Source organism: Grammomys surdaster, unplaced genomic scaffold, assembly GCF_004785775.1.
Source record: "Grammomys surdaster isolate TR1022 unplaced genomic scaffold, NIH_TR_1.0 134, whole genome shotgun sequence".
In the NCBI taxonomy this organism is placed as follows: domain Eukaryota; kingdom Metazoa; phylum Chordata; class Mammalia; order Rodentia; family Muridae; genus Grammomys; species Grammomys surdaster.
Genome location: NW_021604592.1, coordinates 9655938 through 9683833, shown reverse-complemented (window position 1 = coordinate 9683833; position 27896 = coordinate 9655938). Strand labels below are relative to the sequence as shown.

Below are 27896 nucleotides of genomic sequence, written 5' to 3'. Positions count from 1 at the left end.
TGTGTGTGTGTGTGTGTGTGTGTGTGTGTGTGTGTGTGTGTGTGTGTTGAGGCGGACACACTCATGCATACACTGTGGCATGAGTGGGAGATCAGAGGAGACAGTTCTCCCATTCCACCACAAGGGTTCTAGGGATTAAACTCAGGTTGTCAGTCAGGTATACAGCAAGCAGCTTTACCTACCGAGCCATCTGCCTGGCCTTTGGTTTACTTTATGAAACAAAGAAAGGAAGGAAGGAAGGAAGGAAGGAAGGAAGGAAGGAAGGAAGGAAGGAAGGAAGGAAAGGAAGAGAAGGAAAGGAAGGAAGGGGAAGGGAAGGAAGGGAGGAAGGGAAAGAGGGAGGGAGGGAGGAAGGGAGGGAGGGAAAGATTTATTTATTTATATATGTTTGTCTGTGTCTGTGTGAGTGAATGCCACATAGTGCAGGTACCCTCAAAGACCAAAAGAGGGCTTTAGCATTATAGGTGACTGTGAGCCTCCCAATGTGAGTGCTAAAATCCAAACTCTGTCCTCTGGAAGAACATCAAATGACCTTAACCTTTGTCTCTCCAGGCCTCCCCCTGCACACACATCATTTACTTTAAAAAGGCTTTCTTATTGCTGGACTGTGGGGGAGGGCATGCCATGCCTATAATCACAGCACTTGGGAGGATTTATGATAAATTTGAGGCCACCCTGGGCTACAGAGTGAAACCCTATCTCATACAAACGAAATAAGTAAATAAATATCCTTTCTTTGGTAGATTGAGAAAAGGATTTTTAAGAGGATCAGGAGTTTATAAAACATACTTCACCGTGTCTCTGCCAGCAAGAGCATACCAGGACCCTTGAACCTCTTTGAGAAAGTAAGGTAGTCAGTGAAAGTCAGGTCTTCAGATGACTGCTCTGAGAGTTCATGATTCTAGCCCTCTGACTGACTGTTGCAGAGTCTGCAGAGACTGCTTGCTGAGATAAACAGAAATCATGTAGTCACATGGAAATATCACCTTTGGAAACACTTGTTGGTGTTTTTTTTTTTTTTTTTTTTTTTTTTTCCCATTTTTTCCTAGTTCTTTGGAACCTACACAGCTTTCTCTGATAACATGTTACCAGTGTATGAGGAAGGTCGGTCTCTGGGGCTTTCAACAGATTGAATCGTCCATGACAGATCTGGAGACTTCCTTTGGCCTGACTAGCTCCCCCATCCCAGGTGTGGAGGGTCGGCCTGAGCACTTCCCTCTGGTGCCTGAATCTCCTAGGCGGATGATGACCCGAAGCCAAGATGCCACAGTTTCTCCAAGCTCTGAGCAGGTATTAGCTGCTTCAGCGTGCCAGTGTAACAGTGGGTTGGAAATTGGTGGTAGGTTTTACTTTAAACCCTGTCAGGAAGACCATCGTATCACATTTCTCTTCACAGATGGAGAAGCTAAATTTGTTATGGAAGCTAAGTATAGAACTATGATATTCTTTGAAGATCTTAGTTACGTTGGCAGTTGAGATTCTAAATTTATATTACAAATTCTAAAATACTATGTTTCACATGCTTCTAGGAGTACTTGGGCTAAAACTATTAACATCATTCACATACTCCATTGCTTTTCTTTTCCTTCAGTCTGAAAAAAGTCCTGGTCCCATTGTTTCCCGAACCCGGAGTTGGGAGTCTTCCAGTCCTGTTGACCGGCCTGAGCTAGAGGCAGCCAGTCCTACCACCAGGAGCCGCCCAGTGACCCGAAGCATGGGAACCGGAGAGTCTGCTGGCTTGGAGGTTCCCTCGAGCCCTCTCCGGAGAGCCAAGCGAGCTCGGCTCTGCTCGTCCAGCAGCTCGGTGAGTCTGCCTTTGTAGGTAGCCATGATGACACAAACAGTAGAAGAAGATACCTTTCTGTGTATCAGGAAGAAGCAGGCACAAGCTCTCCTGGAATTCTGGCCAAAAGTAGACTTAAAGATGGAGCACCGTTCATTACAGTAATCCCAACACTTGAGAGGTGGAGACAGGGTCACAAGCGGCCAGCCTCCACGACTTCTGAGTTCAAGACCAGATTATGTGACATCGGATCTTGTCTCAAACAAAAACCAGGCTGGTGAGCTAGCTCAATGGGTCAAGGGGCTACAAAGACTGGAGCGCGTTCCTGCACACACACACACATGCAAGCACACACAGAATAGACTGGAGCGCGTTCCTGCACACACACACACATGCAAGCACACACAGAATAGACTGGAGCGCGTTCCTGCACACACACACATGCAAGCACGCACAGAATAGACAGATATTTAGGAGGAGGAGGAGGAGGAGGAGGAGGAGGAGGAAGAGGAAGAGGAGGAGGAGGAGGAGGAGGGACAGTTGATCTCCCTCCTCTGTACCAGGTCTCATGAAGCTCAGCTTGCCCTTGAACTCGCTGTATAACCCAGGCTGATCTTGGATTTACATCAGACCTCTCAGTCTCATTGCTGGGATTATAAACTTGGCCAACCACATCTGGTGGGTAGTTTGTTTTTGTTCGTTCTTAATATTTGAGACAAGGTCCCTGTGTAGACCAGGCTGGCCTCAAACTCGGAGCTCTGCCTTCCTCTGTTTCTAAGTGCCAGGATTAAAGGCCTGCACTACCACACCCAGGTGATTAGGTTTAGTTGATGTTGTAGTTTCAGGTATTTTAGATTAACATACAAGGTTATGGGTTTCATACGGCATTTCCATTCTTTGTTTGGTTTGTCCACCTTTCTCCCTCTCCCTCTCCTCGGGCATCCTCTCGCCCTCCTCTGTAGTCCCCATCTTCCCATGCTTGTCTACTCCTTTGTGTCTGTATTTCACAGGGGTTTTTATTTGGTTGATTAGTTGTTTTTTGTTTTAGTTTGGTTGTTTTGTTTTGTTTTGTTTTTGAGATGGGGTTTCTCGCCTGGCGGTGGTGGCGCACGCCTTTGATCCCAGCACTTGGGAGGCAGAGGCAAGCGGATTTCTGAGTTTGAGGCCAGCCTGGTCTACAGAGTGAGTTCCAGGACAGCCAGGGCTATACAGAGAAACCCTGTCTTGAAAAACCAAAAGGAAAAAAGAAAACAAGAAAGAGATGGGGTTTCTCTATGTTAGTAGCCCTGGCTGGCTTTGAAGGTCCTCCTGCCTTTTCCTCCTGAGCGCTTGGATTAAAGGCGTGCCCCACCATTGCCAGTTTTGATATTTGTTTTCTTGATGTTAGCTGTCCTGACTGGGGTGAAATGGAATATCAAGGTAGTTCTGATTTGCATTTCTCTGCTGGCTAAGGATGTTGAACATTTTCAAAAATATTTGTTGGCTCCTTTTTTGAGGTCTGTCCGGCCCATTGATTGAAACTTTGGTGTAGGTTTTGGGGTTTCTTTTTCGCAGTTCTTTATATATTCTAGGTATAAGTTCTGTCTGCAGCGCAGCGCACAGACTCTCCTGTTCTCAGGCTGTCTTTACTCATACTCTGATTTGTTCTGCTGTCGGTTCTCAGGGTTGTTTCCAGTGCTGTCCCAGTGCTTTTCAGATCATGTGAATAGCTAGTGTGGTCAGTCACAGTTCCAATCCCGGCACTCCAGAGGTTGAGGAAGATGCCAAATTCAAGGCCATCCTGGGCTGCACACAGACCTTGATCCTATCTCATCAGAAGGGGGAAGGGCTAGAGACTGAGAGGACAGTGTAAGAGTCTCTTGGGAGGCTGAGGCACGAAGGTGGCCAGCCTTGGCTACAGAGCATGATTTCTACATGGAAACAACAGGAATAAGATAATAAAGAGCTACAAGTGTGGGCCGCTGTGTGTTCTGAGCTTGAGTAGCAGCAGTGCTTCTCACCAGACCTAGCATCTATCCTTCAATAACACTGTGTCTCTTCTTCCTCCCTCAGGACACTTCTCCCCGAAGCTTCTTTGATCCTACCTCTCAGCACAGGGATTGGTGCCCTTGGGTGAATATCACACTCAAAGAAACTAGGGAAAATGGGGAAACGGAAGTGGATGCCTGTCCCCCAGCAGAGCCAGGCTGGAAAGCAGTGTTGACCATCCTGTTGGCCCACAAGCATTCTAACCAGCCAGCTGAGACAGACTCCATGGTGAGATAGCCGTTGCCCGGCGTGTGTGTGCAACGCTTGTTGTCTGTGGATTGAGCAGCAGAGGCTGGCCCTATAGTTAGTACCTGTCTGTTTTCAGCTCTCCTAAGTCTGGTTTCAGGAGTAAAGCACAGAAGTGGTTTTGTCTTTTTGACCTGCTCAGATGTGGCATTCCATGACATCCTGGTAAATCCTTTGTTTCTCCAGCTGAAATGACGAGTAGGGAAGGAATACGGAAACAGAAGTGGGTGGGTGGGCAGCTATCGGACCCTGTGCTCAGTCAGTCTCCATCACTTGTGTTGCAGTTAACTTAGCTGTTGGGAGCTCTGATACCAAATCATGCCTTTATTTCCCAAGTCTTCTGTTTCTTCACTCTTCTGCAGCCTGGGCACATGCTCTGGACATTAGCTCTCACATTCAGATTGCCGGCATTACAGGACCTGAGGAAGTGCAAAGCCATCAGGGCCATCTGGGAAAACAAGAATGAGAGTGAGAGGGTAGACAAAGGCATCCAGAGAACTGGCTTTGTGTTTGTTTCCAGGATCAGCTCCATGTTTGCCTCATAGCCTGTCATAAATACAGCCTATGCTTTTCACAGACTAAAGCAGATACTTTCCTTCCGAAATTCATGGTGGTCAGGTCACATGATTTCCACCAGGGGGAGCTATAATTATACCTGAAACCCAATAATCTTACGTAGAGGAAAGGTTTCCAAAGTCTGTCCAACTGTCTGTTTTCTTTCCTTCCTTCCTTCCTTCCTTCCTTCCTTCCTTCCTTCCTTCCTTCCTTCCTCCCTCCCTCCCTCCCTCCCTCCCTCCCTCCCTCCCTCTCTCTCTCCCTTCCTTTTTTTTTTCATTCATCTATTTAAAAACATTTAGGCCGGGGCTGTCTTGAGGGCTCAGTAAGGGAGCTTACTGCTAAACCTGAAGACCTAAGTTCAGTACCCAGAACCCAAGCCAGGAAGGAGAGAACTGACTCCAGGAAGTTCTCCTCCACGTGCCTACATGGTATTCATGCACACAGACATGCACACTAAATAAGTAAATCCATAAATGCATTGATACATACATGTTTAATGTTTAGGTAGATACACACTTGTGCCAGCACTCAGTAGGCTTAGCAAAAGGATCATAAACCAGAGGCCAGCCTCTAAAACAACAAAATGGGGATTGGGATATAATAAGGTATATAGGCCGGGCAGTGGTGGCACACGCCTTTAATCCCAGCACTTGGGAAGCAGAGGCAGGCGGATTTCTGAGTTCGAGAGTTCGAGGCTAGCCTGGTCTACAGAGTGAGTTTCAGGACCACCAGAGCTACACAGAGAAACCCTGTCTAAAAAAAAACAAAAAAGGTATATAAAGACAAATAGTTGACCCACCACGCAAACTGGAAATGTTAAATCTCAGTCCATAAATTGAGGAAGTATTTTTGGCTAGATTCTTTGTTTAATAAGACACTTCTCTGTTGCCAGCCATGGTAGCACGCATCTTCAATCCTAGCACTCTAGGAGCTAAGGCAGGCAGATCTCTGTGAGTCAGAGGCTTTGTGGTCTACAGGGTTTTTTTTTGGAGTTCAGGACAGTCAGGGCTAAATGTGTACTATGTGAATGCCTAGGAATTACAGATGGTTGTGAGATCCAGCTTCTCTGCGAGAACAAGTGACCTTAGCCAGCTCTTTAATCTCTGTGTTTTTCTTTGTTTTAAAGGTTTAAGTATACGTAGGGCTATGAGCGTGTGTGTGTGTGTGTGTGGGGGGGTGTGTGTGCGTGTGGGGGGGCGGGGGGGGTGGGGGGGGTGCGCGCGCGGGCGTGCATGTTGCCCCCCCCACATGCGTGAGTGCACACACCCATGAATGCTGGAGCTAGAGTTGTAGATGGTTGTAACCCACCTGATGTATGTGCTACAGACCAAACTTGGGTCCTCTGGACGATCAGTTAAATGCTCTTAACTACTGAGTCATCTCTCCAGCCCTGTTTTGCTTGAAAAAAGAAAAAAAATAAATAAAAGTATTGAAAGAGGGGGCAGGAAGTACTGGTAAAGATTCTTCCCACCAAGCCTGATGACCGAGTTTGATCCCGATACCCACAGAATAAAAGGAGGGAACCAACTCCTGCAAGTTGTCTTTTGACTTTCACACATATAATGGCATGTACGTGCCTGCGTATAAAATAAATAAATGTAATTTTGAATAGTGGCACACACCTTTAATCCTAATGATTGAGATGCTGAAACAGTATATTTCGGCCGGGCGGTGATGGCGCACGCCTTTAGTCCCAGCACTTGGGAGGCAGAGACAGGCGGATTTCTGAGTTTGAGGCCAGCCTGGTCTACAGAGTGAGTTCCAGGACAGCCAGAACTACACAGAGAAACCCTGTCTCGAAAAACCAAAAAAAAAAAAAAAAAAACCAGTGTATTTCTGTGAGTTCAAGGACAGCCTGTTCTACATAGTGAATTCCAGGACAGCCAGAGCTACATAGTGAAACCCTGTTTTGGATGGATGGATGTCCTGTTTCGGATGGACAGATAGGGTAAGGAAGCAGTGGAAATGGTATTTCATAAATTGAAGGTAAAACTACCTTACTAGATACCCTTTGTAGTGTCACTGAGACATTGCCAGATGGAGCATCTGTCTACCATCCTTGGATGTCGCTCAGAGGCGGGCAGAACCAAGTTTGACTAAGAACTTTCTCTAGTGAATTGCTGTGTCTTCCTGTAAGCCCTCCTCAGACTCGTTTGCATGCAGGCGCACACATACACTCTCAGAACGTTTCCTAAGTATGATCAGGTAGCAGTGAGAGCCTGTCTAGTTTTAATCCCTGACTAAAACATGAAGCTGAGAGAGCGAGAGTCAAGCTTACACTCTTTTTTTTTTTTTTTTTTTTTGGTTTTTCGAGACAGGGTTTCTCTGTGTAGCCCTGGCTGTCCTGGAACTCACTCGGTAGACCAGGCTGGCCTCAAACTCAGAAATCCGCCTGTCTCTGCCTCCCAAGTGCTGGGACTAAAGGCGTGCACCACCACCGCCCGGCAAGCTTAAACTCTTTAGGGTCATATTCTGTTTTATTTCTCAAACTTTGATACAGTTACCCCATCTGGGGACCACTTAAATCATCGCATGTGGGAAATAACTAGGTCCAATTAAACATCCTGGGTAAAAGCCAGCACAGAGCATGTGCTGCACTCGGTGGATCAGGAGTGCCCTTGTCACAAACAAAGATAAGGACAGATGCAGATATGCCTAGGGACAATACGAGCTAGGCTTTGGAGCTCAGAGGTTGGCAGTGGCCTGGCCGTAGAACACAGGCTTCTTAGCTTTGTTTGACTTTAGCTGTGCATTATGTATCTAGCATAACATAAAATGAGTTCTTATTCAATCATAGACCAGGGCAGCCCGAAAGCTATACCTACCTTTGTCTCTATGAAAGGATCTAATTCTAATGATAAGCTTTTCTCCCTGCAGAGTCTCTCTGAAAAATCAAGGAAAGTGTTCCGAATATTCCGGCAGTGGGAGTCTTTATCCTCATCCTGAAAATGCTCCAGACAGAACTGTTGAGGGTGACTTTTTGAAAAATAAGTTTTGAGTTCTCTTTGATCGGCTGATGCTGCTTTTCTTCATTCTGGTTTAATTGCGAGTGCAGAGGCCTGCCGTCTGCATGATGAAGAGGAGACCCGATTGCCATGTGGGGTGTGGACAGGGTAAGACAGAGCAGCCCAGTTCTGTCAGGGGACTGCAGGATTACGAACCAGCCACAAGACTTGAGGGTTAGAACACCCAGTCAGCAGCTTTGGTTCGGGCACAGTGTTCTGAGCATGTAGCTCAGGAATGTGACAGTATTTGTTAATAAAGTGTTTGCTAAGATTCCTGCTGCTAGAGAATTGTTTTCTCCCTCCCTGTTTCCCCAGGGGGAGTTTTCATAAAATTTAGCTGTAGTTTGTCATTGGACCTTAGAAAGAAGCAGTATAGCTATTGCTTAGTTACCCCAAGAGAAAATTCTTGCAATAGTAATATTCCATCCATGCTTTGCCTCAGCCGCTATCACAAAGAAATATGACTTATTTAGTATAAATTATATCCAGCAAAATTAATCTCTAAATATCACTTAACTAGTCTATATTCAAAATTTGTAATTAGGGGGCTGGAGGTGTGGCTTGATGTGCATGGACAGGTTCTGGGTATAAGTCCCAGCATGCCCTGACCCCAGATTTCTAATTGTTCCAGATATGATTCACATATGATTTGTCTACCCTCAAAGGCTCTAGGAAAAGTAAAATAGGAAGTTACGCCAACACAGTGGCTCACACCTGTTCCCTACCTGGAGGCTAACACAGGAAGATTGTTAGGAGTTTAAGGCTAGACTGAGCCAAAAGAAAGAAAGGAAAGGGGGGGGGAGAGAAAGAGGGGGGGAGAAAAAAAGAAAAGAAAAAGAAAGGCCAGGTAATGGTGGCCCATGTCTTTAATCCTTGCACTCAGGAGACAGAGGCAGGCAGATCTCTGAGTTTAGGACCAAACCTGATCTACAGAGTGAGTTCCATGACAGCTAAGAGTGCACAAAACCCCTGTCTCAAAAGAGAGGTAGGGAGGGGGCCGCGCTAATGCTTGAAGATGGAGGGAGAGAAAGTCCAGGGAAGTATAGTGCTGACTTCTGCATAACTTGGAAAACTGAGAGGGGCAATGAGGGAGTGAAGGAAGTGCAACCACACAGAAACTGACAGGGAGAGCCTGTGACCCCGTGGGCTGCTCACACTGATGGAGTAGTCTCCACAACAGAACATTTATTATGTACGGGCGGAAAGAGTAGCCAGCTTGGTAGAGCTCCGTCCTTAGCAGTCTGAGTCAGCAGGGAAGGAAGCTCACCATTCACACCGAGACCAGAGGAGCCTCTGCACCCCCATGGATCTGCGGCACTTGGGGTCACTGGCATGTCTGCGTTCACTCAGGACTTCACACAAGACTTCTCCCATTCCTCACAAGGCAGACTGGAGCAGGAGCTGGGTTCCAGGAGGACAGAAAAGGGAGCTTGCCTTTCTTGGTTTTAATTCCAACATAGTTAAATACGTAGCACACAGTAGGTACTCAATTTTTAAAATTAATGTTAATGTTTGAACCAGATGGTAGTGGCACACACCTTTAATCCCAGAACTCAGAGGACAGAGGCAAGAGGATCTCTAAGTTCAAGGCCAGCCTGGTGTACAAAGTAAGTTCCAGGACAGCCAAGGCCACACAGAAAAGCCCTGTATGGGGGGCTGGGGGGATGTTTAAACCAAATGTAATAGAACACACCTATAGCTACTTCAGAGACTTGGGGGCAGGGTGTTACAGAAGGGGGAAGAGAAGAAAAGAGAGGGCTGTGGTAGTAGCTTAGAAAGAGACTATCAGCGGAGGTGTAGCTCAGTGGTAGAGTGCTTACCTGGTACGCTTGAGACCTAGTACTTCAAACAAACACAGCAACTCCGGACATGGCAAGTGAGCTCAGTGCTGGGCACAGTCCAGAAAGCACAGGTGTTCTGGGGCTAACCTTTCTTTCTTTTTTTTTTTTTTTAGGGTGAATATTTTATTTTATTTTATTTTATTTTTTTTTTATAAATAATTTATTTATAGCCGGGCGGTGGTGGCGCACGCCTTTGATCCCAGCACTTGGGAGGCAGAGGCAGGCGGATTTCTGAGTTCGAGGCCAGCCTGGTCTACAGAGTGAGTTCCAGGACAGCCAGGGCTATACAGAGAAACCCTGTCTCGAAAAACCAAAAAAAAAAAAAAATAAAAAAAATAAAAAAAAAAAAATAATTTATTTATTTTTGAACATGAAATGCTTTTTTATAGCATGTTTCACAAGGGGAGGGGGTAAGAGGGGCCAGATGGTGGAAAAGTACAAAATCTTCTTGGCCTGTGCCTTGAAACATGTCATGGTCTATACGGTACACTGCCTTGAATTATGATCTACCTGCTGTTCTTCAGAAGATATGGTACACTGCTTGAGTTATGGTCTCCCTGCTATTCTTAAGATGATATGGTACACTGCTTTGAGTCTATCTGCAGTTGCTAAGCAGGATCTTGCAGTTGCCAAGCTTCAGAGGACATTGTGCAGGTGGGGAAAGGTAGGGGGTGAGGGTAAGGGCGAGGGTCCTGGCTTCTGGCATCTCCCCCTTCTCTGTTTAGTTAGAGAAGGCATCTTATGATCAATCCCAACTATGTGAATTTTGAATTTGGATGTCTAATTATGGGGGGTCTTAGACAAGTTCACAACCCCAAAACACTGATGTGAGACGAGTCACATCGATGGTCGAAGGTTTTAGGCTGTCGACGATGGGCAACGTCAAGGGACTCCGATGTGGGTGAAAGGAGGGTGAGGGCCCTGTCTTAGGCCATGTAGGCTGCACCCACTCCCAGCACCACGCACTCCTTTTCGGCTGCATTGGGTGGGCCCCTGGGAAGTGGACCTACAAAAATCCCGTCATTGGGCTAACTCACAGCCATCCTAGTCCCTTGTAAATGTTCAATTTACCAACCATTTGTCAGTTTGGGGTGTAATATTGTCATAAAGGAAGGCTCCCCAATGTTAGCGGCCATATCAAGGGCGGCCTTGGTTTAGGAAAAAGCCAATTTTTGTTGTGGTGATCAAGAGGCCAAGCTCTCTATCGAGAGAAACGGGGGCAAAGCCAGGCATACCAGGAACCCTTCTGGAGGGCGTGGGAGTCTAGCGGTCGACCGTAGGGGGGGAGGCAGGGGAGCTGGCAGCTGTGTCAGTCTCCTGCAGAGTCACTTCTGGATCCTCTTCAATTTTCGGCTGATGGTAATGAACTTCAACCGTCTTCTTGATGGCAGCATCAACCTGGTTCCGTGGATGACAGGTCGCGGGTTTTGATCTCTGTCTCGCTTAATCTTGATGTCCTGCGCACATCCTCTCAATGAGGGTCCGTCCAGAGGGGTCCGTGCCTCGAGCCCCACGTCTGGGTGCCACTTGACCCGACTGGCAGGCCCTAGTTATTCGTGGGGGCGAGGAGGACTGCAACCTGCTATTCTTCAGAAGATATGGTACACTGCTTGAGTTATGGTCTCCTTGCTATTCTTCAGATGATATGGTACACTGCTTTGAGTCTATCTGCAGTTTCCAAGCAGGATCTTGCAGTTGCCAAGCTTCAGGGAACCTTGTGCAGCTGGGAAAAGGTAGGGGGTGAGGGTAAGGGCGAGGATCCTGACTTCTGGCCCATCTGGATTAGAACTTCTAATGGCAGGCATCACGGGTGATTCATTTTTGCCTGGAAAGAAAAAAGAAGGGGATTCTCAGGGAGATTTCTCTTCCCTGGATGTAAATTATTATTCATCGTATTTATGGTTGGGCCTGGCTTTGTGAGTGTATCTATTTTTTTTCATTAATATTTATGGTAGCCGGTTAGCTGTGCCTTCTGTGGTATTGGACAGGCATATCAGTCCTCGGCTCCATAAGGGAACTGGGTCTGGGGCATTCCCTTTACGGGTATGAGGGTCCTTCCCCATATCTGTGGCAAAGTTTTGTTGGTCTTGGTGGTGCCCGAGGTCACCTACATGGTCAGCAAGAGATTTGCCATGAGCTTTCAGCTTAAGAGAGAGAAAAGTGAACAAGGCATGATGGAGAGTATTTCAGGGGGGCTCCTTCTGAGGGGGTACCGTTCCCCCTCTTTTATTTTTAAAGCCAATTTTTCAGAGTTCTTGTAAAATCAGGGCTGAAGCGTGGGGCTAACCTTTCATTGAAACAGACTGAAAGCTGGGTCAGATGGAGTCTTTGACTTAAGAGTTTGAGCTTGATTCTGTGGGGAAGAGAAGTTGTAGGTGAAGTTTTGAGCAGAGAGATGTCCTTCATGCCTAAGAAATGAATGCTAGTGCCTCCAAACACTGCACAAAGACAAGGCAGGGTCAGAGAAGATGAGGGCAGTGGCCATGCGGGAGGCATGATTTGATAGAAATGTCACATGATCAGTTTGGATTCGGAAAGGAAAGTGGTGAGATACCTGGGAGACGGCTCTGTCATTAAAGAGAACTTGCCACACACAAAAAAAAAAAAAAAAAAAAAAAAACAGAAGGACCTGAGTTAGGTTTCCCAACACCCACACAAAAGTAGGGGCATTGGTGCTGGGGGTGTGGAAACAGGAAGATCCTGACTGGCTGGCACAATTGCATCATTTATCTCCAAGTTCTGTAAGAACCCATTTCAGAAAAATAAAACAGGAACCCTCTGACCTCCACATATATACACATCATAAACACAAACACACACACAGGCGAAGTCAGTCATGAATAAAAGATGACCTTGAGAATGTGGCCTAACCAGTCAAGACAGTTCAAGTGGTGAGGAATGACAATCATTTACTGTTGCTGAGAGACCCCTGTGCCTCAGAGCCTTCTGCCCCCTCTCTAGTGTTCAGGAATGGCAGACCTGAAGCACGCTCCTCGAGTTTTTACACTTATCGTGGTGGCTTCTGTCCTGTGGTTAGATTCCTGTCTAAGTAAACGTGGTGTTCTGAAGTCCAGGGTGGAGGGTTCAGTGCTGGTGAAAAACTCAGATCTGGGAAGCCATGTAAGGTGAAGTACATGTTACCAAGAACATGTGAGGGCCCACCCTGTGGAGTCGGTACTCTGCCCTGCCTTAGGGGGTTCTAGGAATCAGTCTCCGGTTTCTAGCCCCTTTACCTCCTGTTTACTCCTTGAGCCATCTCACTGGCCCCAGTGTTTGTTTGTTTGTTTGCTTGCTTTTTTATAGTTTTCCACCAACTATTGTGTGTGATGGGTGTTTTGTCTGCATGTCTGTCTAGGTACCACAGGCATGCCTGGTGCCTGTGGAGGCCTGATGAGGGTATCTCATTCCCTGGAACCAGAGCTGCCCTGTGAGCACTAGGAACCACTGAGCCACTCCTTCAGCTTCTCTGTCTCTCTGATTTTTGTTGTTTTGTTTGAAATTTTAAACCAGCCTGGGCTGGTTTCCCTGTGTAACTGGGATGATCTTGAACTTCTGAGCTTTCTGCTTCAGCTTCCCAAATGCTAGGATTACAAGAATGCACCACCACACCTGGGTGATTTGATTCTTCATAGTTTTGTGTGTGTGTGTGTGTGTGTGTGTGGCTATACATACGTGTGTTTGTGTCTGTAGAGGACATAGACAACCCTAGATGTCACCTTAAGGAACTCAATCTACTTTGTTTGAGCCCGGGTCTTATCAATAAGGCTAGACTAGCTGCTAGCCAGCTCCAAGGAGCCTCTGTCCCATCTCCCCAGAGCTGAGATCACAAGCACTCACCTGCACCCAGCAGTGGGTTTTAGAAGTCAAATTCCAGTCCTTTTGCTTATCACAGACACACTTTGCTATCTGATCTATTTCCCCAGACACTTCCACCTATTTTGAGAACAGGTTCTCAATTGGCTCTCCCTAATAACCTGGACCAACCTTAAATTCAAGATCTGGCCTTTGAGCGCTGGTGTTACAGGCATAGCCACCACACCTGGCTTGAATAATTTTTTTAACGTCCCATTAAGAGATAATTATTTATTTTTATTAATTTAGTGCTGTGGCTTGAATGCTTTTTTTTTTTCCTCTCACCCAAACATGTTGAGACTAGGAGACGGGTCCGTTGATGGGCGTTGGGGCCTGTAACAGAGACTAATGCTTCCTCATAGAGTGAATTCTGGCTCTCCTGGGACTGCTATAGTTACCACAGCAGTACAAGTTAGTTTGGGAGGCTAGTGACATACCTCAGTTGAAGAGCACTTGCTTAGCATGCGTAAAGCCCCAAGTCTGGCTTTCTAGCATTGCATAAAACAGACATGATGGTGCATTCCTATATCCAGCACTTGAGGCGGAGGCAGGAGGATCAAGGTTTCAAGGCGACATAGAGAATTCCAGACCATCCTGGGCTACATGAAACCCTGTCTAAAGAACAAAGCCATGCACTGGAGAGATGCTTTAGTGGGGAGAAGTGCCTGCCAGGCCTGACAACCTGCAACCAATGCTCAGGCCCCACAGAAGAGGGGAGAACTTGATTTCTTCTCAAGACACACATGGATGGTGTTATATGCTTACTGCACACATACATGTACACAAAATGATTTTTAAAAATTTAAAAAAGTTAAGTCTTTTGGAATTACTCTTGCTGCCTCTCATGGCCACATGATATTATCTCCCACCAGAAATGCCAGCTATGCTCTTAGCCCTCCTCCTTCTCCTCCTCTTTCTCTTCTTCCTCCTCCTCCTTTTTTAAGACAGGGTTTCTTTGTATAGCCCTGGCTGTTCAACTCAATTAAGTACTCAGTCTTGGGTGTTGTCTAACAGCAACACAAAACAGACTAACACATTAATTACCTACAAAAATAGCCCTATAAGATTTCCCACTTTATTAATTATGTTGGACAATCTTATGGGATTGCTGGCTAACCTGTTTGTCTTCTGGGAAACAGCTCCCAACTCTCCCTTCTTTGTTTCCCAGGTTTGCACCTTCTTTCACTGTCCATATGCTATTGAAGGTCAAGGTCACCCAGACAGACTCTTTTATTTCTCCATCCTCCCAGCCCTGCGGTTGTCCTATCTAGGATTCTGTTTGGCAGAGGTTGGGTTTCTCATGCAAGTTGATTTCCTTTTCTAGGAGAAGACTGAAGCTTGAAGATATTTAATACCTAGGTCTGTCATAGCTGGAGTGTGGCAGACAGTGACACTCCAGTCCCTCCCTCCCAGCCTTCTGCTCTTTCCATTGCCTTGCAGCTGAGAATAACTCAGGCCTCGTGATTCTGTGATTTTCCTTTCCCAAGCCCTGAACCTCAGCTCTGCCTCTCATGGTAGAAAGCACGATTGTGTCGCCAAGGCTCACAGAGCACCAGTTTCCTAGCGCTTTCTAGATTTTAACCAATTTTAATAGACTCACCAAGTGGGACATTATTTTGGGGGCCTTTCCACATTTGGTCATCACACCCGTAGACAACTGGGCCTGCTTCTCAACCAATTCTTGAATCTTTTCCACCCAGTTCCATCTTAGCAACAGAAACAGCTGCTTGACCACCACCAGTTCAGCCGCTTCCTCCTCAAGTTTTCCTGCCTATTTTTAGTTCTGTTCCTATTCTGGGTTTTCTTTGGCTTTATATAGCTGTCATCTGGCCGACTGACCTATGCCTTTAGAAGCGAATTCTACACTTGAGCCCTTCATTGAGGGACTGTTCTTTCCATCTTTAGCCCATGTTCTCTTTTCAGTACCTCCCTGGCTAAATTGATTCATGTAGCTGAAGCCAATAGAGGATCAGGAGACCATGCACAGGCCACTGGGTAGGGCAGTTAGGTCACAGAGGAGGAGTCAGTGTTCTAATCCGTTTATTGCCCTCTTGTATTCGATGCTCTGAGCTATCTATCCAGCACATCTGTGGGCCATAGAGACGAAAGCGGCCAGTCAGCATCAACCAGGGGATAGAAGTAGGAACCAAAATTCCTAGAAAGGACTCCAGATTGATCTCCAAGGAAGGCCTTCATTGCCCTCAGGAAGAAGTCAAGACCAGAGACAAAAAAAAACAAAACAAAACAAACAAACAAACAAACAAACAAAAAAAGCCAGTTTCAAAGTCTGTTCAGTTCCAGGCCAGTCCTGCCCAGCTTAATGAGAGCAATAGAAAGGAAGGTTCACTGCAGTCCCTACAAGTGAGGCAGATCTTCCGCCATTTTGAGAGCAAAGGCTGCAGCTGCAATGTGCTTCTCATGCAGTGTGAGGGAGGTGGGAACAGAGAGCAGTGTTCAGCCGGGGGACCTTGAGGACCTCGGAAAATGATTTTACTCCAGTTTTTGATGTACTGGCCCAGGAACTAGGCCTAGTTTCATCATTAAAGCTCCCAAGTAATCACTGTTCCTGTTTTACAAACGAGTATGCCGAAACATAAATTAATACTTTGCTCAATGTCACCAGCCAGAGCGGGCCAACATTCAAGTTTGGACCATCTGTTTCCAAAGTCCAACCATTGTCTGCTTCCCAACCAAGGTTCCACAAAAGACAAGACATATGCATGACAATATTTATATATTGCTACTTGAGATGAATTGAAAATAACCTAAACATCTGGTAACTGATTACAGAGTAAAACTTGGGAGACTGTAATTTCAATTATTTAAATGATTATTGTAAGGGGTAGGGAAATGGCTCAGTTAAAAGCACTTCTTGGCCGGGCAGTGGTGGTGCACGCCTTTAATCCCAGCACTTGGGAGGCAGAGGCAGGTGGATTTCTGAGTTTGAGGCCAGCCTGGTCTACAGAGTGAGTTCCAGGACAGCCAGGGGTACACAGAGAAACCTTGTCTCAAAAACAAAACAAACAAACAAAAAAACAAAAAACCACTTCTTGATCTCAAAGAGGACCCGGGTTCAGTTTTCAGCACCCACATGGTCCATAACCCCGCTCTAGAGAACCCAATACCCTTCCTGATACCCTTTTCTGGCCACCTCTCACATCAGGTATGCATGTGGCACATAAACATATATGGAGGACAAACACTCATACCCAGAAAATAGATGTAAACAGTACTGTAGTCATTCACAGTGGCGGGTGCATTTAATCTCAAACTTCGAGGAGGTAAAGTCAGGTGAAGCTATGTGTATTGAGGCCAGTCTGTTCTACATAGTTCCAGGCTGGCCCTACATAATGTGACCTCGTCTTACAAAACAAGGGAAACATTGCCTCAAAAACCCAAAGAACTAAAATAAATAAATAAATAAATAAATAGCCAGGTGGTGGTGGCGCACACCTTTAATCCCAGCACTTGGCGGATTTCTGAGTTCGAGGCCAGCCTGGTCTACAGAGTGAGTTCCAGGACAGCCAGGGATACACAGAGAAACCCTGTCTCGAAAAACAAACAAACAAAAAAACCAAAGAACTATTATCGTAATGTAGTCTGTTCATATAGTGTTAACTTGTACCACAGCCTCTGTTGAAGTTGTTCCTTTTCTAGTGTGGGATGAGAACGTGAATCTAGAGTGATCTGTCTTCTGTGGGTCACTAGATATCCAGGAAAATGTGACTTATGAGATAGTAAATGGCTAGAAAACCTTCCCTTCATCAGGGCCATACCATCTGCCCACTTTCCAGTTCAGACTCAAGGTCAGGTTAGCCTTCGTGTCAAGCTGTAATACTAGCAGTATCCACTAGAGCCACTAGGTGCCGCCAGTGCTTCACGTTAAACTTCAGCTTGTCTTTCAACCACCGCCCCCCCACCACCAATCACTGGGATAGGTCCTGGGCCACACTCCCCTTTCCAAATGGCTCACCCTCGTTTCTGCATCATTCTTTTGGTTTTGGTTTTTGTTTTAGAAATGGTCTCAGTTTGTAGCCTTGTCTTGTCTGGAATTCTGTCAGTGGTTCTTAACCTTCTTAATGCTGCAGCCTTTTTAATACAGTTCCTAGTATTATGATTTTTTTCATAACTAATTTTGCTACTCTTATGAATGGTAATGTAAATATCAGTTTTCTGGTGGTCTTATGTGACCCCTGTGAAAGGGTCGCTTGACTGCCCCTCCCACCATAGGTTGCAACCCACAGGTTGAGAGCTTCTGCTCTATTTAGACTAGATTGGCCTCAGACACACAGAGACCCACCTCTGTGTGCCTCCCCAGTGCTGGTATTGAAGGCAGACACTACTTTGCCACCCTCGCCGCAGCATCTGGCTTTGTCCTGTCTAGTTCAGTGTATACTGGAAGCTGGAGCTGCCTGCTTTGTACCACAGGCTAGTCCAGTGATAGGAAAATGGATGGACGGCATGGAGGTGGATACTCAGAGAGGAGGGAAGAGAGAATGGGTTTAATGAAGATCCAGAGGAGTGGAGGATGCCCCCCTTAAAGTTCGGGGCTAATCACTTGTATCCAGTGTTAGAGACACGAAGAAATGGCTAAAAACCAGTTTGATTGGGAAGCCTGAAGAGAAAAACACAAGAAAAGAAGAGCCATTGGCAGCCACCTTGGTACACATGGCTGCACTGAAGCCAGTCCTCCCAAGGTTGTCACCAACACTTGGGGCTGAGTCACTCCAAACCCAGCCCACAAAGTTAAGCCAGTAAACAAACCTGGAGGACATGTCCACAAGGCCATGGGCCAGGGCAGTGTCATCATGGCCACTGTGCAGCTCAGGCCCAGCAGATGACCCTTTCCTTGTGAGCATTCCAGAGCATGTGACTAAGGCTCATTAACCTTGATTCATAGCAGCACCAAACACAAAGAAGTCATGATTGCCCCTTGATCAAGTGGGGAAACTGAGGGATGGAGTGGGGAAGCAGCTTTGCCCCATGAGTCAGTGATACCAGGTCATGAGTTCATTACCACCCTGTCAGATGCCTATGAAACCACCCTTAACAATCTGAAGTAAACAGCTGCCCAGGGCCAGAGAAGGGATGCCTTCCATCCAGTACCCTTTCCATACCTGTATAGCCATAGAACTAGAAAAAAAAGTTGCAAAGACTATGACCGGACTCCCCTGCCTTCCACGCTGAGGAACCCGAAGGTCAGAGTGGGAAGTAACAGCCAAGATCGCACAGAGCTTGTGGCCAAGCCAGCCCCGAGTCAGTCAGTTGTGATCTGTCCTTCTGGACCCAAATACTGGACGTACTTGTTATCAGTCTGTCTTCTGAGCCAGCTCCTCGGAGCCTCTGATTCTTTATATGTAAAAGGGGCAGTGATAGTCTGTGGGCATGTCAAAGGGCTGCTTGAGAGCTAAAGGACCTAATATTTGTTATGGGGTTGCTAAGCAACCCTTAGCTGCACACCTGGCCACTGGTGTCTCCAGGGTGTCAAGACTTTTGGGGTCGGAGGAAAGGAATGAGTGTTGGGCTCAGGCCAAAACATCCCAGAATTTCTTCTTCGTTCATCCTTGCTGTGGGTAGAGTTCTTCTTGGCCAGCGGCTCTCCATCAGCAGAGGCACTGGTACTTGAGCTCCATGCCCAGTTTTAGAAGCATCAGGAAGCATCTTGGGCAGCAAAACACAAACTGAGATAACCACATTCTTACCAGCCTCCTCCATCCTTGGCTCAGGGCCCAGCAGGGCCACCCTAAGGAGACAGTGCTAAGATGACAACAGGAGAGAGAACTAATTATAGGCTCAGCCCGCTGGGCTGTGGATACTGCTTGTTTGGCCTGCACAGCTTACCTGAGTCATCTATCCTGAGGCCACTTGAGCCTGGATCTGGACTAGCAGGCCACAGGGAGTCTGGAGCAACCTCCCTGTGCTCAGTCTGGTCAGCTGCAGCACCTCCTGCCTGTTTTCCCCTCAGAAAGCCAGTTGAGGCAGATTAGCACCACAGATGGAGCTTCCAATGGAGCAAGAAGCCTGGCTGGGGCCTGATCAGAGACCAAAAGGCCTAGGGCCTACTGTGAGGTGGACACAGCGCTGGGGTCCTGGAGTCTCTGGAAAATCACTTAATAGGTCAAACTAAAAGACAGAGAATGAACCACACCATCCACACCTCCATCTGCTCCCTGAACCTCACTGGGTCCACAGGGGCCCAGGCTCTCCTACCCCTTTGTAGTCAGCTGTGATCTAGGCTCAGTTCTCATAAGCTTATCCCAGGAGTTTTTCAAAGTAAAATGAGGACAAATATGGGTGCTGCGTTTTAAAAATCAGTCTTAAAGTCACCATAGGGTTAGAAAACATTTTTAAGGTGTTAAAAATGAGACTAAATAACAAGAAAGACCCCAGTTTTCGGACTTAGTGCATTAAGGAGGCAAGGGGGTGGCAGGGGAAAATGGGGGTACCCTCTGCGGGTTGGGAAGGGAATGTTTGCGCCCTAAGCAGTTTCCCTAGCAGGGCTCATCTGTACACTGCTGGCAAGGGGAACCTCAGAAGGCCAACGTGGAAGCTGTGATCAGACATGGGAGGCAGAGGCAGGGGGACCAGGAGTTCGAGTGGAGTTTAAGGCCAGCCTGGGCTACATAAGATCCTGCTTAAAAAAAAAAAAAAGCTAAAGGGGCCATGAGTGGGATAGGACAAGAAACAGGAAGCCATGTGAGATGTGGGTGTTGTTGTGTATTGCTTCTGTTTTTGAGAGGGAGGGGGAGGAGGGAAGAAAGGAAGGGGGAGGGAAGGGAGAGGGGAGTAGAGGAGGAGGAGGGAGAGGAGGAGGGGGAGGGGGAGAAGAAAAGGAGGGGGGGAGGAAGAGGAGGAGGAGGCTAGAAGCCATAGGTCTCCTGGAGCAGGAGTCACAGGAAGTGAGCTGTCTGACGTAGGTGCCTGGAATTGAACTCAGGTCCTTTGGAAGAGTAACACTTGTTCTTTACTGCGTCATCTTTTCAGCCTCTAACTTTCTTATTTTTTATTTTATTTTTTATTTTTTATTTTATTTTATTTTATTTTGGTTTTTCGAGACAGGGTTTCTCTGTGCAGCCCTGGCTGTCCTGGAACTCACTCTGTAGACCAGGCTGGCCTCGAACTCAGAAATCCGCCTGTCTCTGCCTCCCAAGTGCTGGGATTAAAAGCGTGTGCCACCACTGCCCGGCTTATTTATCTATTTATCTATTTATTTATTCTGAGACATGGTTTCTCTGTATAGCCTTGGCTGGCCTGAAACTCACTCAGTAGAACAGGCTGGTCTTGAACTCAGAATGCTGGGACTTAAGGTGTACTGCCTGCCTTTTTTTTTTTTTTTTTTTTTTTTGGACAGGGTCTCACTATGCTATGTAAGCCTGGCTGGCCTGCAGCTTTCTATGTAGACAAGGCTAGACTCAAACTCAGAGATTCTGCTTGCTAAACCTGTCAAGTGCTAGGTTAAAGGCTTATGCCACTTCACCTTGCTTTGTGTTTTGATATTTGAGGCAGGTTCTCCTGTAGCCCAAGTCAACTTTAAACTCTCTATCCTCCTGCCTCTACCTTGCAAGTGCTAGGACCAAAGGTGTGTGTACTATCGTGCTTGACTGAAGCAGTGTTTTAAGGGAGCCGTCTTATTAGGGTTGGAATGAAGCTCTCTGCTCCCCAGGAGAGCCTTGCCTGGTCTCCCTCTCTCTCTCTCTCTGCCGCTCCCACATCATTAGAGAGTTGGTGACACCCTCTGCCATCTGAGCCTCAGCACCCCTGTTGCCACCCACAGCCCCTCATGCTTTCTATCCTTCATGAAAGGAGGCTGATCACAGACTGCCCCCTGGGGGAGGGAGAGGTGGGAGGGTGGAGGAAACCTAGTTCTGGCCTTGCTGACTAAGAGGATGACCTCAGTGTCATAATGACTGGCTTTCTGGCTAAGCTGCCAACCTGGGTGCCTCCCCACTCTGGCTTTTAAGATAGCTCTGCACAGGATATTGTGTTAGTCGTCTGTCAGGAGATGGTTCAGCCTCAGCCTCAGCCTCAGCCTCAGCCTCAGCCTCAGCCTCAGCCTCAGCCTCAGCCTCAGCCTCAGCCTCAGTACTACCCCATTAGACAGGGCTCGGGATAGAATTCCCCAGGACAGAACCCTTTTTTTTGTTTTGTTTTGTTTTGTTTTGTTTTGATTTGATTTGTCTAGATAGGGTTTCTCTGTGTAGCCCTGGCTGTCCTGGAACTCTTCTCTGTAGACCAGGCTGGCTTCAAACTCAGAGATCTGCTTGTCTCTCTTGAGTGCTGGGGTTAAAGGTGTGCTGGCCTGGCTCCAGGACAGAACCTGGAACCTGTGACTCAAGAAGACTTTTATTACTCTATAGTCTGAGGGGGAAATCAGGGCACTGAGTCTAAGTATGACTTTGTACATGAAAACACTATGCCAGTTTAAAAGTAGGACTGGCAGTGTATACGACCCGTACCTGTAATCTCCGCACTCAGGGCCAACGTGATGCGCTCCTTACAAGGCTGGAGACCTCATCGGTCACCAGATCCCAATAAGGGTTGCAGGGCACTCTGCTCAGCCTTTGATTTTTTTTTTTTCTGTGATAAGCCATGCTGACCGGAAGCATCCTGGGGAGGAAAGGGTTTATTCATCTTATATCTCCATCTCTGAGGGGAAGTCAGGCAGAAACTTGAGACTAGAACTGAAGCAGAGGTCGTGAAGGAGCACTGTTTACTGACTTGCTCTCCCAGGCTTGCTCAGCTGCTTTTATTACACAACCTAGGCTCATCTGCCCCTGGATGGCAACACCCTCAGGGGGCCAGGCCTCCTCCATCAGTTAACAATGTCCCCACAGACATACATGCCCACAGGCAAGTCTGATGGAGTCACTTCCTCAGTTGAGAGTTCTTCCAGGTGTGTCAAGTTGACAAGCAAGATTAGCCACCACAGTGTCACAACAAAATCAAAAGCTAAATAAAAGACTAGATCAAGAGGAGAAGACAGGTGGCTGGGGAAACAAAGACCCCAGGAAGAAAGCCCAGAGGAATCAGGCTGAGAAGCAAGCCATGAACCAGGAAGTGACTCAGGACATCTGAAGTCATATACCAGGAGGTGACAGGCAGATGCCGCCCTTTTCACCGGGATTAGGAGTTCTAGGCTCTTAACACTGTGCCCCATCTTTGGGGCACCGAACCAGTCAGTAGCAACCAGGAGAGACTCCAGATGGCCACAGATGCCAGGACTGCCATTAATACTGCTAAACAGGCCATCGAGTCTAGGCAAGAAAGACAAGCCTTTGTGCCCCTCCAACTACCCAAGCAAGAATTTAGGACCATGGAGGTGACAGTAGGGACATCCTAGAGTTGTTTCAAACTCTCGATTCTCCTCAGCCTTGGAAGTGGTGTGATTACAAGTAAGTTCCACCATGCCTAACCAGCCCCAGCCCTTTGATATTTTGAGAAATCCCAAATGGGGCTTTCCATGTGTTCTTGGATAACCCAGTGATGGCCAGTCATCATGAGGCAGCTTACATCAGCCTCCCTAGCTCTAATTTTAGCTCCTACTGGCTGACCTTGCACACTCCCAAGCCACTGGGGAGTCAAAGCTGCCATGTTTCCAGAAGTTCCAAGAACCAGTGCTCCCTGTCTGTATGGTGACGACCCTCCCCAGTTTAGTGCCAAGCTTGCCAGTGGCCTCAAAGTCAAATGAGCAGTTGGGCTAGCTCATGATCCTAACCCTACAAGGTATGTCCAGTCCAGAGCCAAGGGGCTCATGTACCTCAGGATAGCTATGAATGAGACCCAACACAGAATCGTAAGATTACTTAAAACATTAAGAGATTTTTTTTTTTTTTTTTTTTTTGGTTTTTCAAGACAGGGTTTCTCTGTGTATCCCTGGCTGTCCTGGAACTCACTCTGTAGACCAGGCTGGCCTCCAACTCAGAAATCCGCCTGCCTCTGCCTCCCAAGTGCTGGGACTAAAGGCATGCGCCACCACTGCCCGCAAGAGATTTTTAACATTTTATTTATTTTATTTTATGTGCATTGGTGTTTTGCCTGCATATATATCCTTATAAGGGTGTCCAATCTTGGAATTATAGACAGTTGTGAGCTGCTGTGTGGGTGCTGGGATATGAACCCGGTCCTTTGGAAAAGGCCATTGTTCTTAGAGGCTGAGCCATCTCTCCAGCCCTGACATTTTTTTTCTTTTAATTTTGCAACTCAGTTTTCTGAGTCATGAGCTTTATAGGTGACATCACGTCATAATGTCACAACGCTGGGACACCTGGCTGAGATCGAACTGAGACCAAGAACCTGGAGAGGACCAGGACACCTGCCCACTCAACTCTCCCTCCTGCCGCCTGGGTCCTTCCGCCCATTTTCTTTGGCATCTGAAAGCAGTTTTTGTTGCGTGGAGCCGGGGCAGGCACATGTGCCGCCTCTATCTTAAGAAGCTGCTCCTCCATGTTCCATTATCAGCAATAACAATCTTAGTGCTTTTGAAACAAAGGAACTGGGTGTCCAGGAGGTAGGTGCCAGTTTGTACCGGAACAGGGTTCTGATGAGAAGCTCATTTTGATCGTTGTTGGGGCACATTGAGAATCTGAGGACTGAGTTTCTTCAGAGCATAGTGTCACATCGGGGTACAAGGGATAGGTAAGACAAGCTGAGCACGGAAAGAAGTGACTGTGTGAGCATAGTGACCTTTGACCTCTCAGAACTCAGCTGCCTGGTTGGTCTGTCCTCTTCATCCCTACCCATAACCAGCTACAACTCAGGAGGGAGAGGCAGGTGGATCTCTGTGAGTTTGAGCCCAGCCTGGTCTACAGAACAAGTTCCAGGATAGCCAGGGATACACAAAGAAACCCTGTTTCAAAAATAAAATAAAATAAGGAAGAAAAGAAAGAAAAAAGTCCCACTTTGAAAGCACCCCAGATGCCAGAAATGACAGCGTGTGGCTTTCACCTGTAACCTCAGTACCTGTGAGGCTTGAGGCAGGAGGATCATGAATTTGAATTCAACCTGGGACTACTACATAACAGAAACTCTGGATCATTTTTTGGTGGGGAATAAACAGAATGAAAAAAGATGTAAGAGGCGGGGAGAGGAGGCGAGCTGAAAGGCTGCCCCCTGCAGATAAGAGGTATCCAAGCCAGGTAGAAGGCAAAACCAGCTCAGGGGTGGGAATGAGGAAATTTGGAGTAAGTTTAGGGAAAGACATTCTGAAAGCTATGTGCCAGCAAGTGTATGGCCCTGCTTTATTAACAGGATTTTTTTTTAAGACTTATTAATTGTAGTGTGTGTGTGTGTGTGTTGCCTGCATAAATACCTGCCCGGTGCCTGCAGAGACCAGAAGAAGGCATTGGATACTCTGGAACTGCCTTTGGATCGTTGTGAGCCACCATGTGGTTGCTGGGGATTGAAGTCCTTTGCAAAACCAACAAGTGCTCTTAACCACTGAGCCATCTCTGGAGCCCATTAACAATGACTTTTTTGTTTGTTTGTTTGGTTGGTTGGTTGGTTTGGTTTGGTTTTTCGAGACAGGGTTTCTCTGTGTAGCCCTGGCTGTCCTGGAACTCACTCTGTAGACCAGGCTGGCCAAGAACTCAGAAATCTGCCTGCCTCTGCCTCCCAAGTGCTGGGATTAAAGGCGTGTGCCACGCCACCACTGCCTGGCAACAATGACTTTTTAACATAAATTTCTGTGCCTTCTTTCCATCCCTCTTGATATTCTCAATACAGGACAGGTAAGGGAGAGAACTATATGCAAATCTTACTTTTTCTTTTTAAAATAAGAGTAAATAAACTTGATGGCACTTTCTGAGTATATCTTGGGAGCGCAGAGTGGCATGCATATGTATGTGTAGGTGTGCATGAACAGGTGCATCCACCCAGGGCAGAGAAGGGGTCAGGTGTCCTTCTCCATCATTTCTGCTTTGTTCCTTTAAGGCAGGACCTCTCCTTGTACCTAGAATCCGTGTCTTTTGGCCAAGCAGTCAGCCAACGAGACCCAGGGATCTCTTGTATCCACCCTCCTCAGGGGTAGGGTTACAGATGTGTAGCACCACAGCCAGCTTTTGACATGGGTCCCTGGGATCAGCTCCAGTCTTGATGCTTCCACACCAAGCACTGTTAACCAACAAGCCATTTTGCTATCCCCTAATGGAACTTCATTATAAGGAAATCACATCTAAAGAAAAACAATTTTACCTTCAGAAGCTAACAACACACACTTTTTTGAACTGCTTTACAAGGGAGCTACATATTTCATATCCTCTTATACCTTATGCTCTCTTCAATTTTTCATGTATTTTTCTATTTTTTACTCATATGTACTTACTTCCTCAGATGGAAGTGGAGTTTGAGGCCAGTCTGGATAATAACATAGAAAGGCTTTATCTGAAAACGAAACAAAACAAAGACCTCTTGACTGAACAAAGCCAGGTACAACTCTGGTTTACAGTCTTTAAAAAAAAATCTTTATTATTATTATTAATTAATTAATTTTCACGGCCAGGCGGTGGTGGCGCACGCCTTTAATCCCAGCACTTGGGAGGCAGAGGCAGGCAGATTTCTGAGTTCGAGGCCAGCCTGCTCTACAGAGTGAGTTCCAGGACAGCCAGGGCTACATGGAGAAACCCTGTCTCGAAAAACAAAACAACAACAACAAAAAATTAATTAATTAATTAATTTTCAAAACAGGGTTTCACTGTCTTGGAATCTCTTTATAGATAAGGCTGGCCTGGAACTCACAGAGATCCCCCTGCCTCTGCCTCCCAAGTGCTGAGGTTAAAAGCATGCATCACCAGGCAGGCCCAGCTTTTAGTTGGCTTTTTTGTTTGTTTGTCTGTTTTTAATGATTAATGTATATATTTTGCTTTCATGTCTGGTAAGGTCAGAAAAAGGCATCTGATTATCTGGAACTAGAGTCATAGATGGTTCTGAGCCACCACATGGGTGCTGGAAATAGAACCCAGGTCCTCCGATAGAGCAGCAGGTCCTCTTAACCACTGAGGCGTTTCTCCAGCTCCAGGTTACACTCTTTTATTAATGTACAGCCCATATCCTAGTCTTATTAGTGGTAGCAATGGTGTCCTTCAAAGCATTTCCCCCAGCACGGGGTTTAGTCCAGGTCGACATGCCATATTTAGTTATAACTAGTTATTTAGTCTCCCCTGAGCCATAACCATTTCTCACTCACTTTTCTTCTTATTCTTGACTTCATACGATCTTATAAAAGTTTTTTTTTGTTTTGTTTTGCTTTGTTTTTCAAGACAGGGTTTCTCTGTGTATCCCTGGCTGTCCTGGAACTCACTCTGTAGACCAGGCTGGCCTCGAACTCAGAAATCCGCCTGCCTCTGCCTCCCAATTGCTGGGATTAAAGGCGTGCGCCACCACTGCCCAGCAAAAGTTTTTGTTTTTCTTTTTAAATTTTATGTGTATGGGTGTTTTGTCTGCATGTGTCTGTGGACTACATGTGTGCCTGGTGCCTTATGGTCTTCTGAGACCAGAGTTACAGATCGTTGTGAGTGCCACATGTGTCCTGAGAACTGATATTCTGGGTCCTCTGGAAGAGCTTCCAGAACTCTCACAAATGAGCTATTGTCCCATCTCTCATATGGCCTTTTATAAATGCCAGTTGAAAGCATGTCCCCAGTTTGGATATGTATGTATGGTATTTCCTGGTGATTAGATTCTAAATATATTTTTCTTTTTTTGTTTTTTAAATTTTATTTTTATTTTTTGTATATATGTGTGTCTGTGCTCACCTGTATCCAGGTAGCTAAACAGGCTGAAGAAGGATCACATCCCTTGGAGCTAGAGTTACAGGCACGTGAGAGCCACCCAGCCTGGTGCTGGGAATTGAATTCAGGTTCTCTGAGGGGCAACAGCTGTTTTTCACATCTGAACCATCTCTCTAACTGCCCCCCCCAACCCACACTGGGCATCTCCATGACCCCTGGCTGTCCTGTAGACCTGGCTCTGTAGACCAGGGTGGCCTGGGACTCAGAGAGATCCAGGAGTGTCACCACTTCTGGGTAAACAAGCACTTTTTTTTTTTTTTTTTTTTTTGAGACAAGGTGTCATGGAGTTTAGGCTGGCCTCAAACTCAACATGTAACAAAGGGACCCTGAACCTCTTTCTTACTGGTGCTCACTTCCCGAATGCTGGGATTACAGACACATATGTAATCCTGGCTCACCACTGATGTTGTAGTCAATTTAAAAATTATTTATTTGTGTGTGTGCACGGGTGTAGAGATCAGAGGATTATTTACAAGAGTTGGTCCTCTCTTACCATGTGAGTTCCAGGAATTGAAAGCAGGTCATCAGGCTGGGCAGCAAGCATGCATTACCTGCTGAGCCAGCTCATTGTTCTCTTTGTTTTACTTTGTTTTATTTTTGAGACAGGGTCTTGATATCTAGCTCTGGCTGATCTGGCACCTACAGATCCTCCTGCCTCTGCCTTTCTCTTGCTGGGATCACATGAAGCTATGAACCTCCATGCCCAGCTAGATTACATTGTTGACTGAACTATTCAATAAGTAACAACATGTTCCTCATGAGATTCCACACACAGGGACACATTGCATCTTTTAATGAG

The 27896-nt window shown here is 46.6% G+C and overlaps 1 protein-coding gene across 1 annotated transcript in view; it reads left to right on the top strand.

Moving 5' to 3' along the window:
- Positions 1 to 7891, top strand: part of Zc3hc1 (zinc finger C3HC-type containing 1) — a 25016-nt gene extending 17125 nt beyond the window's left edge. Inside the window, exons 7-10 of the mRNA XM_028762581.1 lie at positions 1050 to 1290; positions 1592 to 1804; positions 3836 to 4039; positions 7493 to 7891. Coding sequence (XP_028618414.1) covers positions 1050 to 1290; positions 1592 to 1804; positions 3836 to 4039; positions 7493 to 7561 — 727 coding nt within the window. The 3' untranslated portion in view covers positions 7562 to 7891. The remainder of the gene's footprint in view (positions 1 to 1049; positions 1291 to 1591; positions 1805 to 3835; positions 4040 to 7492) is intronic.
- Positions 7892 to 27896: the final 20005 nt, after the last annotated feature.